The sequence below is a fragment of the Mercenaria mercenaria genome, chromosome 12, assembly GCF_021730395.1.
Source record: "Mercenaria mercenaria strain notata chromosome 12, MADL_Memer_1, whole genome shotgun sequence".
Classification (NCBI taxonomy): Eukaryota; Metazoa; Mollusca; class Bivalvia; order Venerida; family Veneridae; genus Mercenaria; species Mercenaria mercenaria.
The window spans coordinates 75,910,162-75,927,719 of NC_069372.1; the positions used below are offsets into that span (position 1 = coordinate 75,910,162).

General features: G+C 34.7%; 1 protein-coding gene across 1 annotated transcript in view; it reads left to right on the forward strand.

Moving 5' to 3' along the window:
* The first annotated feature begins 265 nt into the window (after positions 1-265).
* LOC123534216 (zinc transporter ZIP4-like) overlaps positions 266-17,558 on the forward strand; it is a 30,249-nt gene continuing 12,956 nt past the window's right edge. The window contains exons 1-4 of the mRNA XM_045316355.2: positions 266-650; positions 15,262-15,523; positions 16,361-16,497; positions 17,033-17,144. Of these exons, the coding sequence (XP_045172290.2) occupies positions 396-650; positions 15,262-15,523; positions 16,361-16,497; positions 17,033-17,144 (766 nt within the window). The 5' untranslated portion in view covers positions 266-395. The remainder of the gene's footprint in view (positions 651-15,261; positions 15,524-16,360; positions 16,498-17,032; positions 17,145-17,558) is intronic.

A 17,558-nucleotide genomic window follows, 5' to 3' on the forward strand; every position in this document is an offset into this window, starting at 1 on the left:
AGAAAAACTGTAAAAGTAACTGATAGCCGTATTTTAATGAAACATTTAAGAAAACTGGGTTAAACACAACTATTACACGCAACTACTTTCTGATCATAAAGGAATGTCTGACCTTTCTGCATGTCGCCGTTTATATTAACTGAGATAAAAAAAGTATTGGTGCAGGTTTATAAAGATTAAACATTAAGTCGCATAACTACATGGTGCGGTCACATGATTTAAAGATTTATCTACGACGTGAAAGAATGTACAAACATTACACTACCCAGCTATTCAAGAGCCTTCATCCGTAAACTTTACGATAACTTTATCTTCCCATTTTGTACTGCAATAGTTTATGTGAAAGCTTTCGTTAAAACGGGAAAGTCACGTTGTTGGATCAGCTATCAGCAAAAATGAGAGCGTTGTTGAATTGCGTTTTTGTTTTGTTGTGCATCAAATTAGACCGTTACGTCCATGCTGATGAGACAGAGACTGGTTTATTAACAGATCCATACCTCGAAGTGTTACAATTTTATAATATACCGTCGGAACGAAACTTTACGGTTGAAGTTCTGGGACAATTAATTCACGACTTTGTTGAGAGGATCCACTGTGATGAAGAGGCACAAGACCACGGAGAGGACACGGAAGCTTGTCCTGATAAATTCGTAAGTAAACGTTTTGTTAAAGTTAATATTAAGAGCAGCTGCAGGTATATACATGGACGTTGACAGTCGCTGAATTCATTTAAGTGTACTCAAAGAGCTTCTTTGTGTACTTAAGCTCACAATAAATGTTCTGTAATTTAGAAATTTTAAGCAAATTTTGATATAAATTGTCGATCACTTGTGTTAAAACAGACCTGAATGAGCGGGTATTCTAGAAAATTAATAATTTATAAAGGAATGGACTCCAGATGTAAAAAAGTAACTAATCTAATTTAACCCCCCCCCCACCCCCCCGCACCAGAAAAAAAGACAAAAAAATCACACACACACATCTCTGTCGTTAGCATTTAAGTTTGGTCAAATAATTAATGTAAGAACTTGAGTTTTTGTTTCTAACCTATTCCCAAAAAGTGCTGACTTAGGATAATAATCATGTTTGAGCTGGCCGGAATCGAAACCGTGCCGCCTCTACATTAAAATCGTTCCTACCATGGTGACCAACACAGGAATGCGTACTTAACGACTCTTTATCAGGCTTTATGATTGAGGCAGATTACCTTGTCAATAATAAATGGAATGAAAGTGGAAAAACAATTTATTCTCACGTGTTTCCAATAATGATAGTGATGATGATGATACTAATACTACTACTATTACTACTAATAATAATAATCAGTCAGGAAGAGTTTTAAGCCTTTTTAAAATAATGTGAAATATAACAGTCACTTCTTAATTCTTTAGGTTTTTCTTTGTTGTCGTACGTTCCAGTGGGAAGTCCGTGTGTTTAATTCGGCAGATAATGTACAGTTATGTTGAAAGGCATTATTTTTTTTTTTTTTTAAGATTGTTGTTTAATATTGCTATTGCAAGGTTAATCTGCTATAAATTAGTTAGAGTTTGTTTAAAAAACGTGTTTCTTGTTTACATATTACATTTTAACAAGTTCAAAAATGTGAGTAAAGTTTTTTTTTATGTAATAACTGTATCAATAAAATGAATGATTTGTTTATATATATATCATCACATTTACAGCGTACAATGATAAATTTATGTATTGTAAATGTTGTTGTTATTGTTGTTGTTGTTGTAATACAGAACAATAGGAAACAATGTTCATACTATATAAAGAACTAAATACCTTTCTAAAATACTTGCCTTAATATAGCTTTTAAATTCTTAATATTGCAATACATTTATATGATTGCATATTGTTATAGACCAGAAACTGTAAAGATTAGAGTCTAATAGAATATTCTTCTTCTTCGTCTAAAAATAGCACAGACAGCCTATCAGGAAGTTATGTTATATTTCTCAAACACTGTCGCATTATTAAAGTGCAAACAGACTGTTTGTTTTGTTGTATTGAACAAACTCTTTGTTCAAACCATTCCCAATATTTCATGCTTCAATAACGACAATTGTTTTTTACCTTACGTAACTTTTAGATTCAGTAGATGTAGGCCTATTACCTTGCAAATCTGCCAAGCTTATAAGGAAGTTTTGTATTTCTTAAATAGTATCGATCGTAATAAAATGCATTTTGTAGCGTAGCCGCTCCTTAAGTCATCCGGATAAATAACTTAAAACACTGTTTTTTGTTTCTATCTAGTTTATTTTTCGTCACCAACAGTATAACTTCTAACTGACAGAGCTAACAAAATTCCATCTAGCACAAGTAAGCCTTAAAGCATTTCATAACTCTCTGTCTCCGTCTTCGCAAGGCCTTAGCCCTGGCCGGTTTCCGAACCACCACATGGTTGCTGTATGAGCGGGCGTTCCCTTACAGCTTTGTCCAACAATGCACATTTTGTCTCCATATTTATACAGATCGGTCAAATACATCATTTACATAAGCAAAATTAATGAATTCTGGTACAAACCGGAATTAATAAACAATAAAAATATTTCTCGTAAAATATAGATAAATTGTCACTCGAGTTACGCACAATGTCCATCATTTTACTGCAATATAACACTTATATGACCTGACTAGTAACTTTAGATGCATTTTATGTGCACTTCGTGAGAAAAACAACATGTTTTTCTATAGTGTCTTACTTATTAATTAACCTAGATATTAACCTGTGTAGTCTCGCCTTTTTGTAAGAAAAGTGTTTCTTAACTTATGAAAAGATATAAGGAGAGTGTGTTTTCTTTCAACAAAAAGAAATTATATCAATTTCTTTACATCTTCCATTGAAACAAAGATTTTAAGTTCATTTAAATGAAGTTAAATTCTAAGCCAGTTAAACTGCTTACTAATGTTACCTAATGTGCCGTTCTTAGTCCCATCCTTTATTTGAAAGGAATATTTATTGACCTATGTAAATAGGAAGTGTTTTATAAAGAAACTGTACTCATTTCTTTACACCTCCTCTAAAACAAAGATTTTAAGTTATTTTTTTTTATACTCGTAAATGAAAAATCTTAAAATCTTAACTGATAAATTCGCCAAACGATTTGAATTAAAGAATCAAAAAGGAAAAAAAATATAATAAATTGCTTGAATTGTCAAGACAAGTGACGTTGACTGACACTTACATTACCCATCTAGATTTTAATTAATTGACCTAAAAGTGTCTTACCTGTCGTATTGTCATTACTAGTTATATATGCTTATGTTTGTTTACTCAACATAAATATAGATTCAAAACCCTAAACATTGATTAAAACACAATACTTACGCAACCCATGCGATACATAAACAAAATGATCAACAACAGGTAAAACAAAATATCGGATGTTCAACTGATCTGATGTTATAATAGTGTTATACATTGTCCTATTAATCACTGTAATTCTATCCAAGAAAATAAAAACGAAATTTACTGTCCTAATCACTTCTGTAAACTCTCCGCAAATCGTTTATGTGTCACACCTCTGCAAATCGTTGATGTATCACACCTCTTTTTTTAAGAATTTACGTTTAGTTTAGCCTACGTCCTCCGTGTGTGGCATTTACCTGTAAACCTCAGATAACTATTCGGGAAATTGCACTACCTAGATATCAGATATTTCTACCATTTTCGATGAAAATATTTAAAAAATAATTCCTTAAATTTAAACTATGTCCGTTTGTTCATTACACTCCTGAATCTGTTGTTTCTGTTAGTTTAAACAGCTTTGAATTTCTTTTTCCGTAACGTACATATAATATTCAATATCAAACAGTAATGATTGTACATATACTCCCCCTTTTTATAATTATTATCTTATTGTGCAGCACCCTATCATAACCTTACTTCAGTTTCATAAAGAAGGTATCAGTGAGACGGAAGTCTGGCTGTCAGCAAAATTACCAGACTTCTTTCCCCATATTGAGGAATGGGTACGTTTGGGCGTGTTTTACGTTCCCAACGACCAACGCTTTTAAGCAGCTTAAGGTTTAGGAGTATATCACCAAAACACAGAAATATTTTATAAACGAACAACATCGTTAACAATATTTTACCTGACCATTACATGTTCTGCCGTATTGTCCCGTACTGAAAATATTCCGAAAAAGTTGTCCCCCTTTGAAAATGAATGTCATTTGTAAAGAAATAAAAATAAACAATTGCTGAAAACTGTGTTCCACCTAGTTATGTGAAATTTCAACACTCGCACGCTATTACAAATGCATCACAACAAACATGTGTAACAGTTGCTTGAAAATGGTGAGTTTTTAAAAGCGCTCGACTGTCTGGAAGTGGGGCCTATTTAGACAGTCCTTTTTCGGAATTCAATGCTTATATCAGTATACTGACACTTGTTTTGTAGAGTAATATACACGCTATCATTACAAAAACAACAAAACAAGTGTCAGTATACTAATATAAACATTGAATTCCGAAAAAAAAAGGACTGCCTAAAGGGACCCCACTTCCGGGCAGTCAAACGCCTTCAAAAACTCACCATTTTCAAAAGAACTGTTACACATGTTTGTTTTGATTCATTTGCAATAGCATGCGAGGGTTGAAATTTCACGTAACTAAGTGGAACACAGTTTTCAGCAATTGTTTATTTTTATTTCTTTACAAATGGCATTCATTTTCAAAGGGGGACAACATTTTCAGAATATTTTCAGTACGGGACAGTAAGGCAGAACATGTAATGGTTAAGTAAAATATTGGTAACGACGTTATTCGTTTATAAAATATTTCTGTGTTTTGGTGATATACTCCTAAACCTTAACATTGCTCACAGATTTATCTTATCAAGCCTTATCGCTTTCCATGCGATTAACAGCATATTTCGTATGCTCCCGAGACGTTACGTACGTTAAAAATGGTAATTTCAACCATATGATCTGTAAAGCGTTCCCCTACGCTTGTATGTTATACCATAAACACATTATAAATGACTTCATTAAAACAACTATCAACATTTAGCCTTACTCTATGATCAAAAGAAATATACCCATCACCCATGATAACTACACATATACATACATAAAAAAGATTACATGTTTCTAAGAGTAGGCTGTTTCAAATAGTTAGCTTGCTGCACAATAACTTTGTATTTTATTACAATAAACATTTCTGTCTGTCTGCTGAATAATGTGCCACACTTCCACCAATATATGACACATTAGTTAGAAAACGACTTTATGTTATTTATTCCCCTGCGAAAATGTACATCATTCATTCATATTTTTATCGAGAAATATTGAATCTGCATACATGTCAGAACTGTTTTGTTAATTACCCCGACATAGTTGACGGATAACGTAATCGATATTATGATATCTATGCATTGACGCAAATACTCCATAAAATTGTTTATAATTTATTATTACTTGTATATCTTTCTCTTTTGGTATTAAATTTCTCGCCGAATACTTATTTTATTCATATTGAATATAAGTTACTTTGATATAGATACTTTTATTTGTCAAACTACCGTAATGACTTTTATTACGGTTTTTATTTTTTTTTATCAAAAAAGTTTCAAAATATAACCTTAATATACCAACAATATTTTTAATTTTCTTCTCTTTGAACTTGCATTTTCTAAATAAATCTATCTGTTTCCGAATAGCCACATTGGTTTATCAGATAGTATTTAAACAGCCACTAACCGTTTTAGATTTATACATTTTGCTGTTTCTCTTCCACTGATACTTGAAAATTCCTTTTGAAATTCACCCAGAAAAAAATACCTCCTTTTGTTAACAGTTTAATAGCTTTTGGTTCTCTACGTTCCTTATGTAGGTATTGTTCCATTTCTCATCATTGAATATGTATTCATCCATCTTTTGATCCCGATATTTAAGCAGTTTTACCATCCCAGCCAAATATGATTGTTGCGTTATGTCTTCTTCAACATGTTGCCTGAAAGGTAAGCAAGAGCTGACAATGCATACCCTTTGTCCCAGTGACCGAAGTAGCCGTTTTGATGTCGTGCATTTAGTTGCGTGTCCAAACAATTTCCTAAGATATATTTGATCCATTGTAGTATCATATTATTTACTCGTAATCTAAATAATACTTGTAGTGTTTTACTTTTTAGCTCACCTGAGCACAAGGTGCTCAGGGTTAGGTATTGTGATCACTCACCGTCCGGCGTCCGTCCGTCCGTCCGTCCACACTTTCCTTTAAACAACATCTCCTCCTAAACCAACATGCCAATTTTGATGAAACTTCACAGGGATGTTCCTTGGATGGTCTTCTTTAAAAATTATTCAAAGAATTGAATTCCATGCAGAACTCTGGTTGCCATGGCAACCGAAAGGAAAAACTTTAAAAATCTTCTTCTCAAAAACCAGGAGACCTAGAGCTTAGATATTTGGTGTGAAGCATTGCCTAGTAGACCTCTACCAATTTTGTTCAAATCATGACCCCGGGATCAAAATTAACACCGCCTCAGGGGTTACTTGATTTTACATAGAAAAATCTTAAAAAATCTTTTTCTCGAAAACCAGAAGTCCTAGACCTTAGATATTTAACATGTAGCATTGCCTAGCAGACCTCTACTAAAGTTGTTCAAATCATGACCCCGGGATCAAAATTGACCCCGCCCCAGGGGTCACTTGATTTTACATATGAAAATCTTCAAAAAATTTCTAAAGATAAACCAGAAGGCCTAGAGCTTAGATATTTCACATGTAGCATTGCCTAGTAGACCTCTACAAAATTTGTTCAAATTATGACCCCCGGGGTCAAAATTGACCCCGCCCCAGGGTTCACTTGATTTTACATAGGAAAATCTTAAAAAATCTTCTTATCAAAAAGCAGAAGCCCTAGAGCTTAGATATTTGAAATGTAGCATTGCCTAGTGGATTTCTACTAAAGTTGTTCAAATCATGACCCCGGGGTCAAAATTGACCCTGCCCTGGGGGTCACTTGATTTTACATAAATTATGAAAATCTTCAAAAATTTTCTTAAGATAAACCAGAAGGCATAGAGCTTAGATATTTCACTTGTAGCATCGCCTAGTAGACCTCTACAACATTTGTTCAAATCATGACCCCCAGGGGTCACTTGATTTTACATAGGAAAATCTTCAAAAAATTTCTAAAAATAAACCAAAAGGCCTAGATCTTAGATATTTGACATGTAGCATTGCCTAGTAGACTTCTACAAAATTTCTTCAAATCATGACCCCCGGGGTCAAATTGACCCCGCCCAATGGGGTTAATTGATTGTACATAGAAAAATCTTCAAAATTTTGTAAAAATAAACCAGAAGGCCTAGAGCTTAGATATTTAACATGTAGCATTGCCTAGTGGACCTCTACAAAATTTGTTCAAATCTTGATCACCCCCAGCGTCAAATTGACCCAGCCCCAGGGGTTACTTGATTGTACATAGGGAAATCTTCAATAAAATAAAATAAACCAGAAGGCCTAGATCTTAGATATTCGATATGTAACATTGCCTATTGGACTTCTACAAACTTTGTTCAAATCATGACCCCACGGGGTAAAATTGGTCCCGCCCCAGGGGTTACTTGATTGTACATCGGAAAATTTTCCAAAAAATTTCTAAATATCATCAGTTTGACATTTGAAACATGTAGCTCATATTACTCTGGTGAGCGATCCAGGGTCATCATGACCCTCTTGTTGTTGTGTTTCTGCGACGATTTCTAAAATATATTTGGTCCATTTACTGCTATCGTATTGCCAGTGATCAAAGTAGCCTCTTGTAGTGTAGTACTTCTTTTGTTGTGTTTCCGCGACAATGTTTCCATCTTGTTCGATCCTTGGTCACGGCACCATATCAACAGTGTAGTGTAGCCGCTCCTTAAGTCATCCGGATAAATAACTTAAAACACTGTTTTTTTGTTTCTATCTAGTTTATTTTTTGTCACCAACAGTATAACTTCTAACTGACAGAGCTAAAAAAATTCCATCTAGCACAAGTAAGCCTTAAAGCATTTCATAACTCTCTGTCTCCGTCTTCGTTCCTTCTCAGGCTGTAAACAGCGCAAGGCCTTAGCCCTGGCCGGTTTCCGAACCACCACGTGGTTGCTGTATGAGCGGGCGTCCCCTTACAGCTTTGTCCAGCTATGTACATTTTGTCTCCATATTTATACAGATCGGTCAAATACATCATTTACATAAGCAAAAATTAATGAATTCTGGTACAAACCGAAAGTAATAAACAATAAAAATATTTCTCGTAAAATATAGATAAATTGTCACTCAAGTTACGCACAATGTCCATCATTTTACTGCAATATAACACTTATATGACCTGACTAATAACTTTAGATGCATTTTATGTGCACTTCGTGAGAAAAACAACATGTTTTTCTATAGTGACTTACTTATTAATTAACCTAGATATTAACCTGTGTAGTCTCGCCTTTTTGTAAGAAAAGTGTTTCTTAACTTATGAAAAGATATAAGGAGAGTGTGTTTTCTTTCAACAAAAAGAAATTATATCAATTTCTTTACAATTTCATACACATCAACAGACTGTTTATTTGTTGCAAGTACAAATTTGTATTGAACAAAATCTTTTAATCATTCCAAAATTGATCATTCGCATTATTTCAAGGTCATTTTACGAACATTGGCAACACCTGTAAGAAAATAGTGCATTGTTGCACTGTAAATGTTAATTTGACTTTAAACTTGTTTCTTTATGTAGACAGTATGTTCTTGTTCATGTATTTTATTTATTTTAACTATATTATATAAGTAAATAAATCTTTTTGGGAAGGGTGCTAAGGTAGCAGGTTTTGGCCCCGTCAATATTTGTAATAACTAGAACTTCGTGATTTTGGATGTCTGTAAATTAAAGTGAGAGATAATGATTGTTAATTCTGTAGAAAATTTAAATAGCTGATACATGTAAACTGCGTACATACAGTCTTTTTAAGAATGAACTCTGCACAGAAAATTATTGTCAGTTAATTATGCCAATCCAACATAGGTCAGCATTGAGTAAATTTAGGTGTGGAGTAGCTCCATTACGCATACAAACAGGAAGATTTGAAAAGTTACCTGTTGAGGATAGAACATGTCAATTTTGTGAAACTGTAGAAGATGTGTCTCGTGTAATATTACATGGTAGAGCATATGATGAGTATCGCATACATTTGTTTGCTAAAGCTGTTGAAATAGATCATTACTTTATGTCTCATAGCGATACTAAATCTAAGTACTGAAAGTACAGTAAGGCTGGCTACCACAAAACACTGAATGAAAACTGTGCGGGAAAGATGTTTGCAATATCTAAGATATTATGGGTTCTCCATATCAAACTAAGGCGAGCATAGGGTATTGTTGTGATGAACCATCTTGGTTAACTTGTGAAGGTAGTGTAAGGATATTACAGACTATAGATGGTGTGAAAAAAATACAATGTGTTTGCTTCATTAGTGATACAAACGGCACATAATTCTCACTTGGGAATCTGAAACTGCAAAAATTACAATATTACAAAAAAGTCAGGTTCCGAGAACGTAATCCAATCAAACCTCATAGGATAACGGGCGAAAATTATTGTTTATTCGAGAAACCTAGTTTTTCAAATGTTAACCATGGTGTATGGTCGAAATATTAGAATTAAAAAATAGACTATGGTTCACGGCCGTGAACCTATATTTACGAGTTTACGAACATGAACCCCTGTTTACGACCGTGGGCCTAGGTTTATGATCGTGAACCATAGTTAACGGACGTGGCATGTATGGAAATTGTCCAATAATAAATGAACTCAGCTTCACAGTCGAAAAACTAGGTTTAACGATAGATAAACTAGGTTTTTCGAACGTAAAAGCATGTAAACTTATTCTTTCGAGCAAAAACATAGGATTACTTCGTAAACCATAGTTCACGCTTGTAAGTGTAGGTTCACGTTGTACACCGAAGTTAAAGTTCAATCGAGAAACCTAGTTTATCGGACGTAAACATGGGTTCAAGAGAGTAAACTATAGTTTACTCCCGTTATCCTGTGTGTTCGCTCGAAAATTTATGTAAGTATTCAATTATCATAGTTTTTCGACCAAGAATGTAATTATTTGATAATTTGATTGCCGAGAACCATTGTTAACGGACGTGAACCTATGTTTACGACCATGAATTTGGGTTTACGAGCGTTAACCATAGTTTAAGAACGTGAACCGAGGTTTACATCCGATAAACTTGGTTTCTCGTACAAAACTATGATTGATGGTCATTATCCTATGTTCACGAGCGTGAACCTATGTTTACGCCCGTAAACCCATGTTCACGGTCGTTAACCTAAGTTCTTGATCGTTAACATATGTTCACGTTCGTAAACTATGCTTTACACTCGTGAACCCTGATTTACTCCCGTAAACATAGGTTCACACTCGTGAACTTAGAATAACGGCCGAAATTCAAAGTTCAATTGAAAAACCTAGTTGAAACCTGGGCGTGTTTTCGCCCGAAAATATGGGTAAGTATTAGAAAAATCTAGTTTATCGATTGTTAATCCTAGGTTTTCGACCGTGAACCTAGGTTCACGTTATAATTGGACAATTTGCGTACCATAACCGTTAATATAGGTTTCTATACGGAAAACTTTGAAAATCTTCTTGTACAAAACCACATGGCCTAGGGCTTTGATATTTGTTATGTAGCATCATCTAGTGGTTCTCTACCAAGATTGTTCAAATTATCCCCCTAGAGTAAAATATGGCCCCGCCCCGGGGGTCACATGTTTTATATAGTCTTATATAGGAAACTTTGAAGATCGTCTTGTACAAAACCACATGGCCTAGGGCTCTGCTATATGGTATGTAGCATCATCTAGTGGTCCTCTACCAAGATTGTTCAAATTATCCCCCTAGGGTCAAAAGTGGCCCCGCCCCGGGGGTCCCAAGTTTTACATAGACTTATATAGGAAAAAAAGTTGTTTAAAAATCTTCTTGTCTGAAACCACAACACTTAGACCTTTGATATTTGGTTTGTAGCATTGTCTTATGGTCCTCAACCAAAATTGTTCAAATTGTACCCCTTGAGTGAAAAGAGGCCCTGCCCTGGTGGTCCCAAGTTTTATATAGACTTATATAGGAAAAAGCTTTAAAAATCTTATTGTCTGAAACCATACGACCATAATTTGGTCACTGATCACATCACTGAAGTTTCTAATTTAAAGGTTCGTATAGACGATCAACAAATTAAACTACCAACCATGTACTGGATTCCTAAATTGCATAAACAACCATATAAAGCTCGCTTCATCGCTAATTCAAGCTCTTGTACAAATACAAATATTTTAAAACTATTAACATCATGTCTAACTGCTGTGAAAACCCACGTGGAAAGATACTGCGATAAAGTTTACGAAAACTCTGGTAAACACTTAATATGGATAATCCGTTTTTTGGTCAATTGGTGGGTACTATTTATCCTAGGGAGCTTCAGTTAAATAAAACTAACAATTCGGATACTGATGCTTCATTTTTAGATTTACATCTCTCTATTTATGACAATATTATACATACCAAAGTTTATGACAAGAGGGATGATTTTAATTTTAGTATTGTAAATTTTCCCCATTTGGATGGGGATGTACCTCAGGCTACATCTTATGGGGTATATATTTCTCAATTAATTCGGTTTGCCAGAGCGTGTACTCATGTCAAGCATTTCAATGAACGTAATCAATATATTACAAGTAAACTTCTTCAGCAAGGCTACCGTTATTACAAATTGCGTAAATAATTTGCTAAATTTTACTATCGTAATTCTGATTTAGTTTTAAAATTCAATAGTAATTTAAAGACACTTCTGCGAGAAGGCATTCTAAACCCGTTTTTTTTTTATGGGGATGTGGTTTACAAACTTCGAAAGATCTTGGGTCATGGTAATTTTCCAAATGTATTTGGTAAAATTATAAAACGTTTTATAAAGAGGTTACGACCCAACTGTTTTTTGAGACATACCGCATGTTTAGTGTTCAACCCGTTTACAGTTGGACACTACGCTTCCCTCTTTGATTGTGTCTGACGGAAGAGGGGAGGACTCTATGATAAGCAGTTTTAAATCCTACCAGGACTGAACTGTTTTGATATCTGTCTTTTGGCCTGTTTCGTCGGCCCTTAAGGGTGTTTCTCTTGTTGCTCTGTCTTCTGAAAAGGCATTGAGTACATACGTTTTTGGTTCTAAAGGTTTGCTTTTATATATTTATACACGAGCATTTTTGTGTTTTACATGCCATGCCTTTTTGTTTCCATTACGTGTGTTAGAGATTCACCTGGAGGGGATTACTTTTATTTACAATGTCCCGTGTCTTTGGAACATGGTAGGGGTAAGAGTGAGGTTGGGTGCGCACCATAAACCGGTTTAAGCTCCCCAGTGGTGTTTTTGCCACTGACCGTTCCAAGGCGGTGCCCCACTGTGTTCCTTTGTTTGTTCGTTTTGTCCTAATGTGTTGGCTTTGTGTATGTGTGTGTGTGTGTGTGTGTTTGTGGTGTGCGCGTCTGCGTGCTGTGGGTTTCGTTTTGGGGAGGCTGCGTTTTTGGTAAGTGGCATTCCCTGTTTGATATTTGTCTTTGTTTTTTTTCTAGGCTTTTGATATTTGGTATGATGCATTGTCTAGTAGTCCTCTACCAAACTTATTCAAAGTATGCCCCTGGGATTAAAAGAGGCCCCGCCCTGGGGTCACTTAGTTATTATATGAGATATACAGGAAAAATACTTAAAAATCATCTGATCCTAATCATCTTGTTTGGGGAAAGACAAGAGTATCTATCCGTTGCGCGTGATCGGACAAATGTATACTTTCCCCGCTTGGTAGGCAAGAAAGGTATGTCATGTATAGTGCGCAACTTGACCCCGATGGTTGACCTTTGCATTATAATACATAATAAGGCTCAACCTACTATTGAAAAGGAGTGTACGTAAAACACGAGCTCCACGAGAAAAAGGAAATATAAATTTGTATAAATATTAATTAGTGTATTTGAAAGTTTTAGCTAATCATATGTAAGTATATATACTTTGATACTGCACTGTTTATAAACTCATTCCATATAAATATGCATGGCTACCCTAAGCACCCTTGATTTCTACAATGAAATAATCGATATGAATAATCAGCCTAAGGTCAACAATCGCGGTAAAGTTTCGACTACTGTACATGTAGTGATGAACTGATTATTTGTCATCAATCATGTGCACCACTGGTATTGCTTTTATATTTAATTCAAATAGTTTATTTACGTCTCTTTTATATGCATATATTTCGTAATCATGTATTTCATATGATGACAAATTGACGTTGATCCGTTCCATTCAGCTGTGTTAAATAAACTTTCATCAGATAATCTTTTAAGCTAAATGATGTGTGTTTTACTAAAACATGATATTTACACACCAATAGTTCTGCAATTCATTAAACAAGCAAAATACGTAACTTTCAGTTATAAAATTCAAATTTTACTCACCCAGCTATGAAACTGAATTTTCAAATCGTTCATACGCGTTCGTCGTTAAATTAAGAAATAAAACATTTTTTCGGTGTTCATACGAAATGAACGACAGAATAGGATTGGCAAATCCATGAATCGTGCATGTTTAATTTGTCTATCCTATTCAATCTATCGTTCATTTCGTATGAACACCGAAAAAGTACATTTCATTTCTTTTATATATATTTCCTTTCCATTTGTAAACAAGATTATATTATAAATTGCACATATTGTGTGGCATTTAATATTAAAATCAGCTTCCGGGTCATTCTGTTCACCAGACGGAACAACAGCGATGTTATCTAAGGAACGTTCTCCCTAACTATACGCGGACGTCGTCAAAACAGCGGCCCGTTATCACTGAGCAGCGTTGACGTTACTTTCGCGCTTTTCCTTTTACTGTTCATACGAAATCAACGTCAGATTTTTCGGGCGAATCTAAATATATTCTATGACAGTATTGCCAAAGATATATTTTTAACAGATAATACTTGTAAAAATATCTGGCTGAGGAAAATTTCGGAAATATTTTCGCAGTCTATACAAGGACTATAATAGATTTGAGCCGCACCATGAGAAAGAAAACCAACATAGTGGCTTTGCGACCAGCATGGATCCTCACCAGACTGAGCGGATCCATGGCGCGGTTCATTTAGATTCACGGGAATCATCAACAAACGAGGCAAAAATAGTCATGTCAGTTAGCTGCATTATACAACAGCAAATTTTAGAATATGAATGACACGACATTGAATAACAATAACAAACATACAATAGTAATAACATATACATATACATGTATACTTTAGCAACGTTTGACATGCCATATCGTATTACATGTTTTCAGTAAATTAAGGAAGTACATGTCTGATATTTTCATCGAAATAAATGTCAAATATACTTTTTTCGCTGAAACGGAACTACAGAATTGGGTTAAATAATTGAAAAAGCCATGGAATAAAAGGAAAATCAGTAAGGATCAATATATATAGCTTTGGCTTGTGGCTAGGTTATATTGTACTCAATGCATATAAAGTCGGTAAAGAGAAAAAATTTCGATCTAATGGCATTGTATTACATATAACATTAAAGGTTTTTCCGTATGTCTGCAATCAAAGAGTTGATATAGTGAAAACAATTAGTCAATAAAAAATGATGTACCGCACTTAATTTCTTGCCGCAAGATTTGAAAAAAAGAAGAAGAAAAAAAAAACAGACCTCGAAGAAATCTTGGAAAAAATCTTCTGCTAACATACACGACAAAAAGCCTCGGCACACCCTTATCCATTTCTTCTGCCGATTGCGTTTAAAGACGTTCGCTAGAGTTTCTAAAGAGATGTGCGAACTTTTTGGGTGAAATGTCGTTTGTAAGGGTAGATAACTCTTTTTCAATACTAGTGATCTAAGATTTTTATTGCTTATTTTTATTTCTCAGATGATTGTCCTTCAGTATCCAAAGTTTGAAGAAGTTCTGTAATTGTGAAAACTTTCGCCCATCTCATATTCAGAAACTCTAGCGAACATCTTTGATCGTCTGATAAAAGGCTTTGTTTTTTCTCAAATATATAAAAATTAAGTACTAAAAATCACCAAATCTGATGCAGAACATTTTGTCACTGGTCTCCAAATTTGGTTTCATATTAATATGGCGTATAAAGTTAGCACAAGTTGATGTGAGAAATAAGTTTATTTACGTTTAAATATAATGTTTAATTTTTCAAATGTTCATTCTTTGCAGTGCATGAATGTTTCCAGTGTTCTTGCAAGTCTCAACGAAGGAAATATTACATACATTACGAAAGAGACATTCGAAAAGATCTCGGTGATTCTGCTAGATATTGCAGTTGGTTTTAACGAATCTTGTCACACTGAAATTATCCTAAGAGAAGATGGGTTTGAAGCCTACAAAAACGACCTAAAGAACAGGTTCTCTGGCGACAATGGTACTAGAGGGTTATGGCTTGTAGCAATACAACAATCACTGGAATTTATCATCCTTGGTAACAACATCATTTTGGACCCATTCCCATTCTGGAGTAAAATCACGTCCTCTTAATATCTGTTATATAAAAAATGAATGACAAATGGATTATGCGAACTTTCCGTGTAGAATACAAAAATGTGGTGTTTAACCCTTAGCCTGCTGGCGGCAAGTGATTTTTCCTTTGCGACCACTTCTCACTACTCAGTCAGTAAATTTTCTGTGAACAGCCATTTGAATACTAAGTAATGCTGCCCAGATGACTGCAATGATTGACCAGTCCATTTTAGAAATCTAGCAGGGTTAGGATTAAAGATTAAAATGTACAGCGTTTACGCGTCTCGGGTGCTTTTGAAAAGATAACCAAAACAAACATTCTATACAGTAATTTTAGCACATAATCAATACAAAATTCCAATTACTTTTATTTTATTATCGAAAATTTTACATCTATCTGTTGACAGGTAGATATCAATAATTATATTTCACCAATCAGTGACATGGGTAGTTTGAAAGCTGTGGCTTAGATAATGCATATATTTGTAACTAAAAACAAAATAACTTCTTGCCCAGTAACGACCAATGAAATAGCGCAGACAGATATAGACACAAGTAAGCGTACCATTATTTAACTTCCGCCAATATAAACTATATCTGTCAAAGATATAATTCGCCCCGCGAACACTTTATGAATATGTACTGATTCAATGTCAAAACATACACCATGAACAGCGCTTATATAAAGGAAGATCGTTTGCGTCGGTCTCAAAAGGGCATTTTTTTTAAATGACAAGTTTTAATGGCTAGTCTCCAAATTTCCAAATCTAATTTGATGTTGTTTTTTTTTTTTTCACAGACGAACTTCACTCTCATAACGAGGAAGTTGGGTCTCATGACGACGATGGTGAGCCTCACTCTGATAACGACGAAGCTGAAACTTCTGCGGCGGAGGAGGGGCACGAAAAAGACAACACACTTATATTTAAAGAAAATGTAAGACAGATACCTATACTCTTGAAGCATTGAAGCATTATGTCATTATATCGTAATTCAATCCAGAATACATATGTACTCTTGAGGTGTCAGAAGGTTAAACGAAAATTTAAATGTTTTTGTAATAAAAATAACTATGTTTTTAGAAATGAATAAAATATGTTGGAAGATCTTCTGGGAGAATAGAACGCAACCAGGCAACATTATGCATGTAGCAGACACGGTTTGATTGAGTCTGGTCATGGGAGGTAATGAAATGTGCAACATCAAACACGCCCACTCCTCTCCTCCGCCCATGCACGGCCTTAAATCCATTTTCTGTCCAAAAAAAAAAAAAGAGAAAAGTGTCAAAACATTTACTTAAATTTCATCGTCCGAAATATGTTAATTGTTGCCGTCTTATTTCCGTTTTCGATCTCTCTAAATTCAAAATTTGAACCACTCCTGAATAGGCCATTATCTGTAGACTGTAGCAATTAGATTTTTTTTTTTTTTAAATGTGAACACATGTTTATTTCTTTTTCTGTTTTTATAGTGTTTAGGTGCTGATCTTGTGTTTGAACAGTTGGGATTAGCGTTAGATGGCAACGTTTCGGTTGACCATATTGGAAAAATCGCTGGACTTGTTGTTTACCATATTCTTAAAGGTAGGTGCATGTACTTCAAGCGGGCAGTCAAGCATATTTTTCTCTTTTCTTTTGAAATATTGAAACTGTTAATCAGATTCCGCTCATGGAATAAAGCCTTAAGCGTCCCATCCACAGTCACAACCTCCAAGCAGAAATATTGTCAAAGCAAATCACTTGACGATGGTACAACCTTGTAGTCCTAAGATGGCGGCGCGCTTGGCAACGCCGGGTAAATCAAATGCTTGCCTTAATCTACTGTCAAATTGACATTTATGTCACAACCTTTAAAAACATAATGACAATATTTGATATATCTATATTTTGCAGTGTGCCACTCGTCAAAGTCTGTTACTGTACTCAAAATACCGTCAAGTAATTTCATTGTTTACATTTTAGCAGGTGCGCGTCACAACACCAGAGATAGAAGTAATT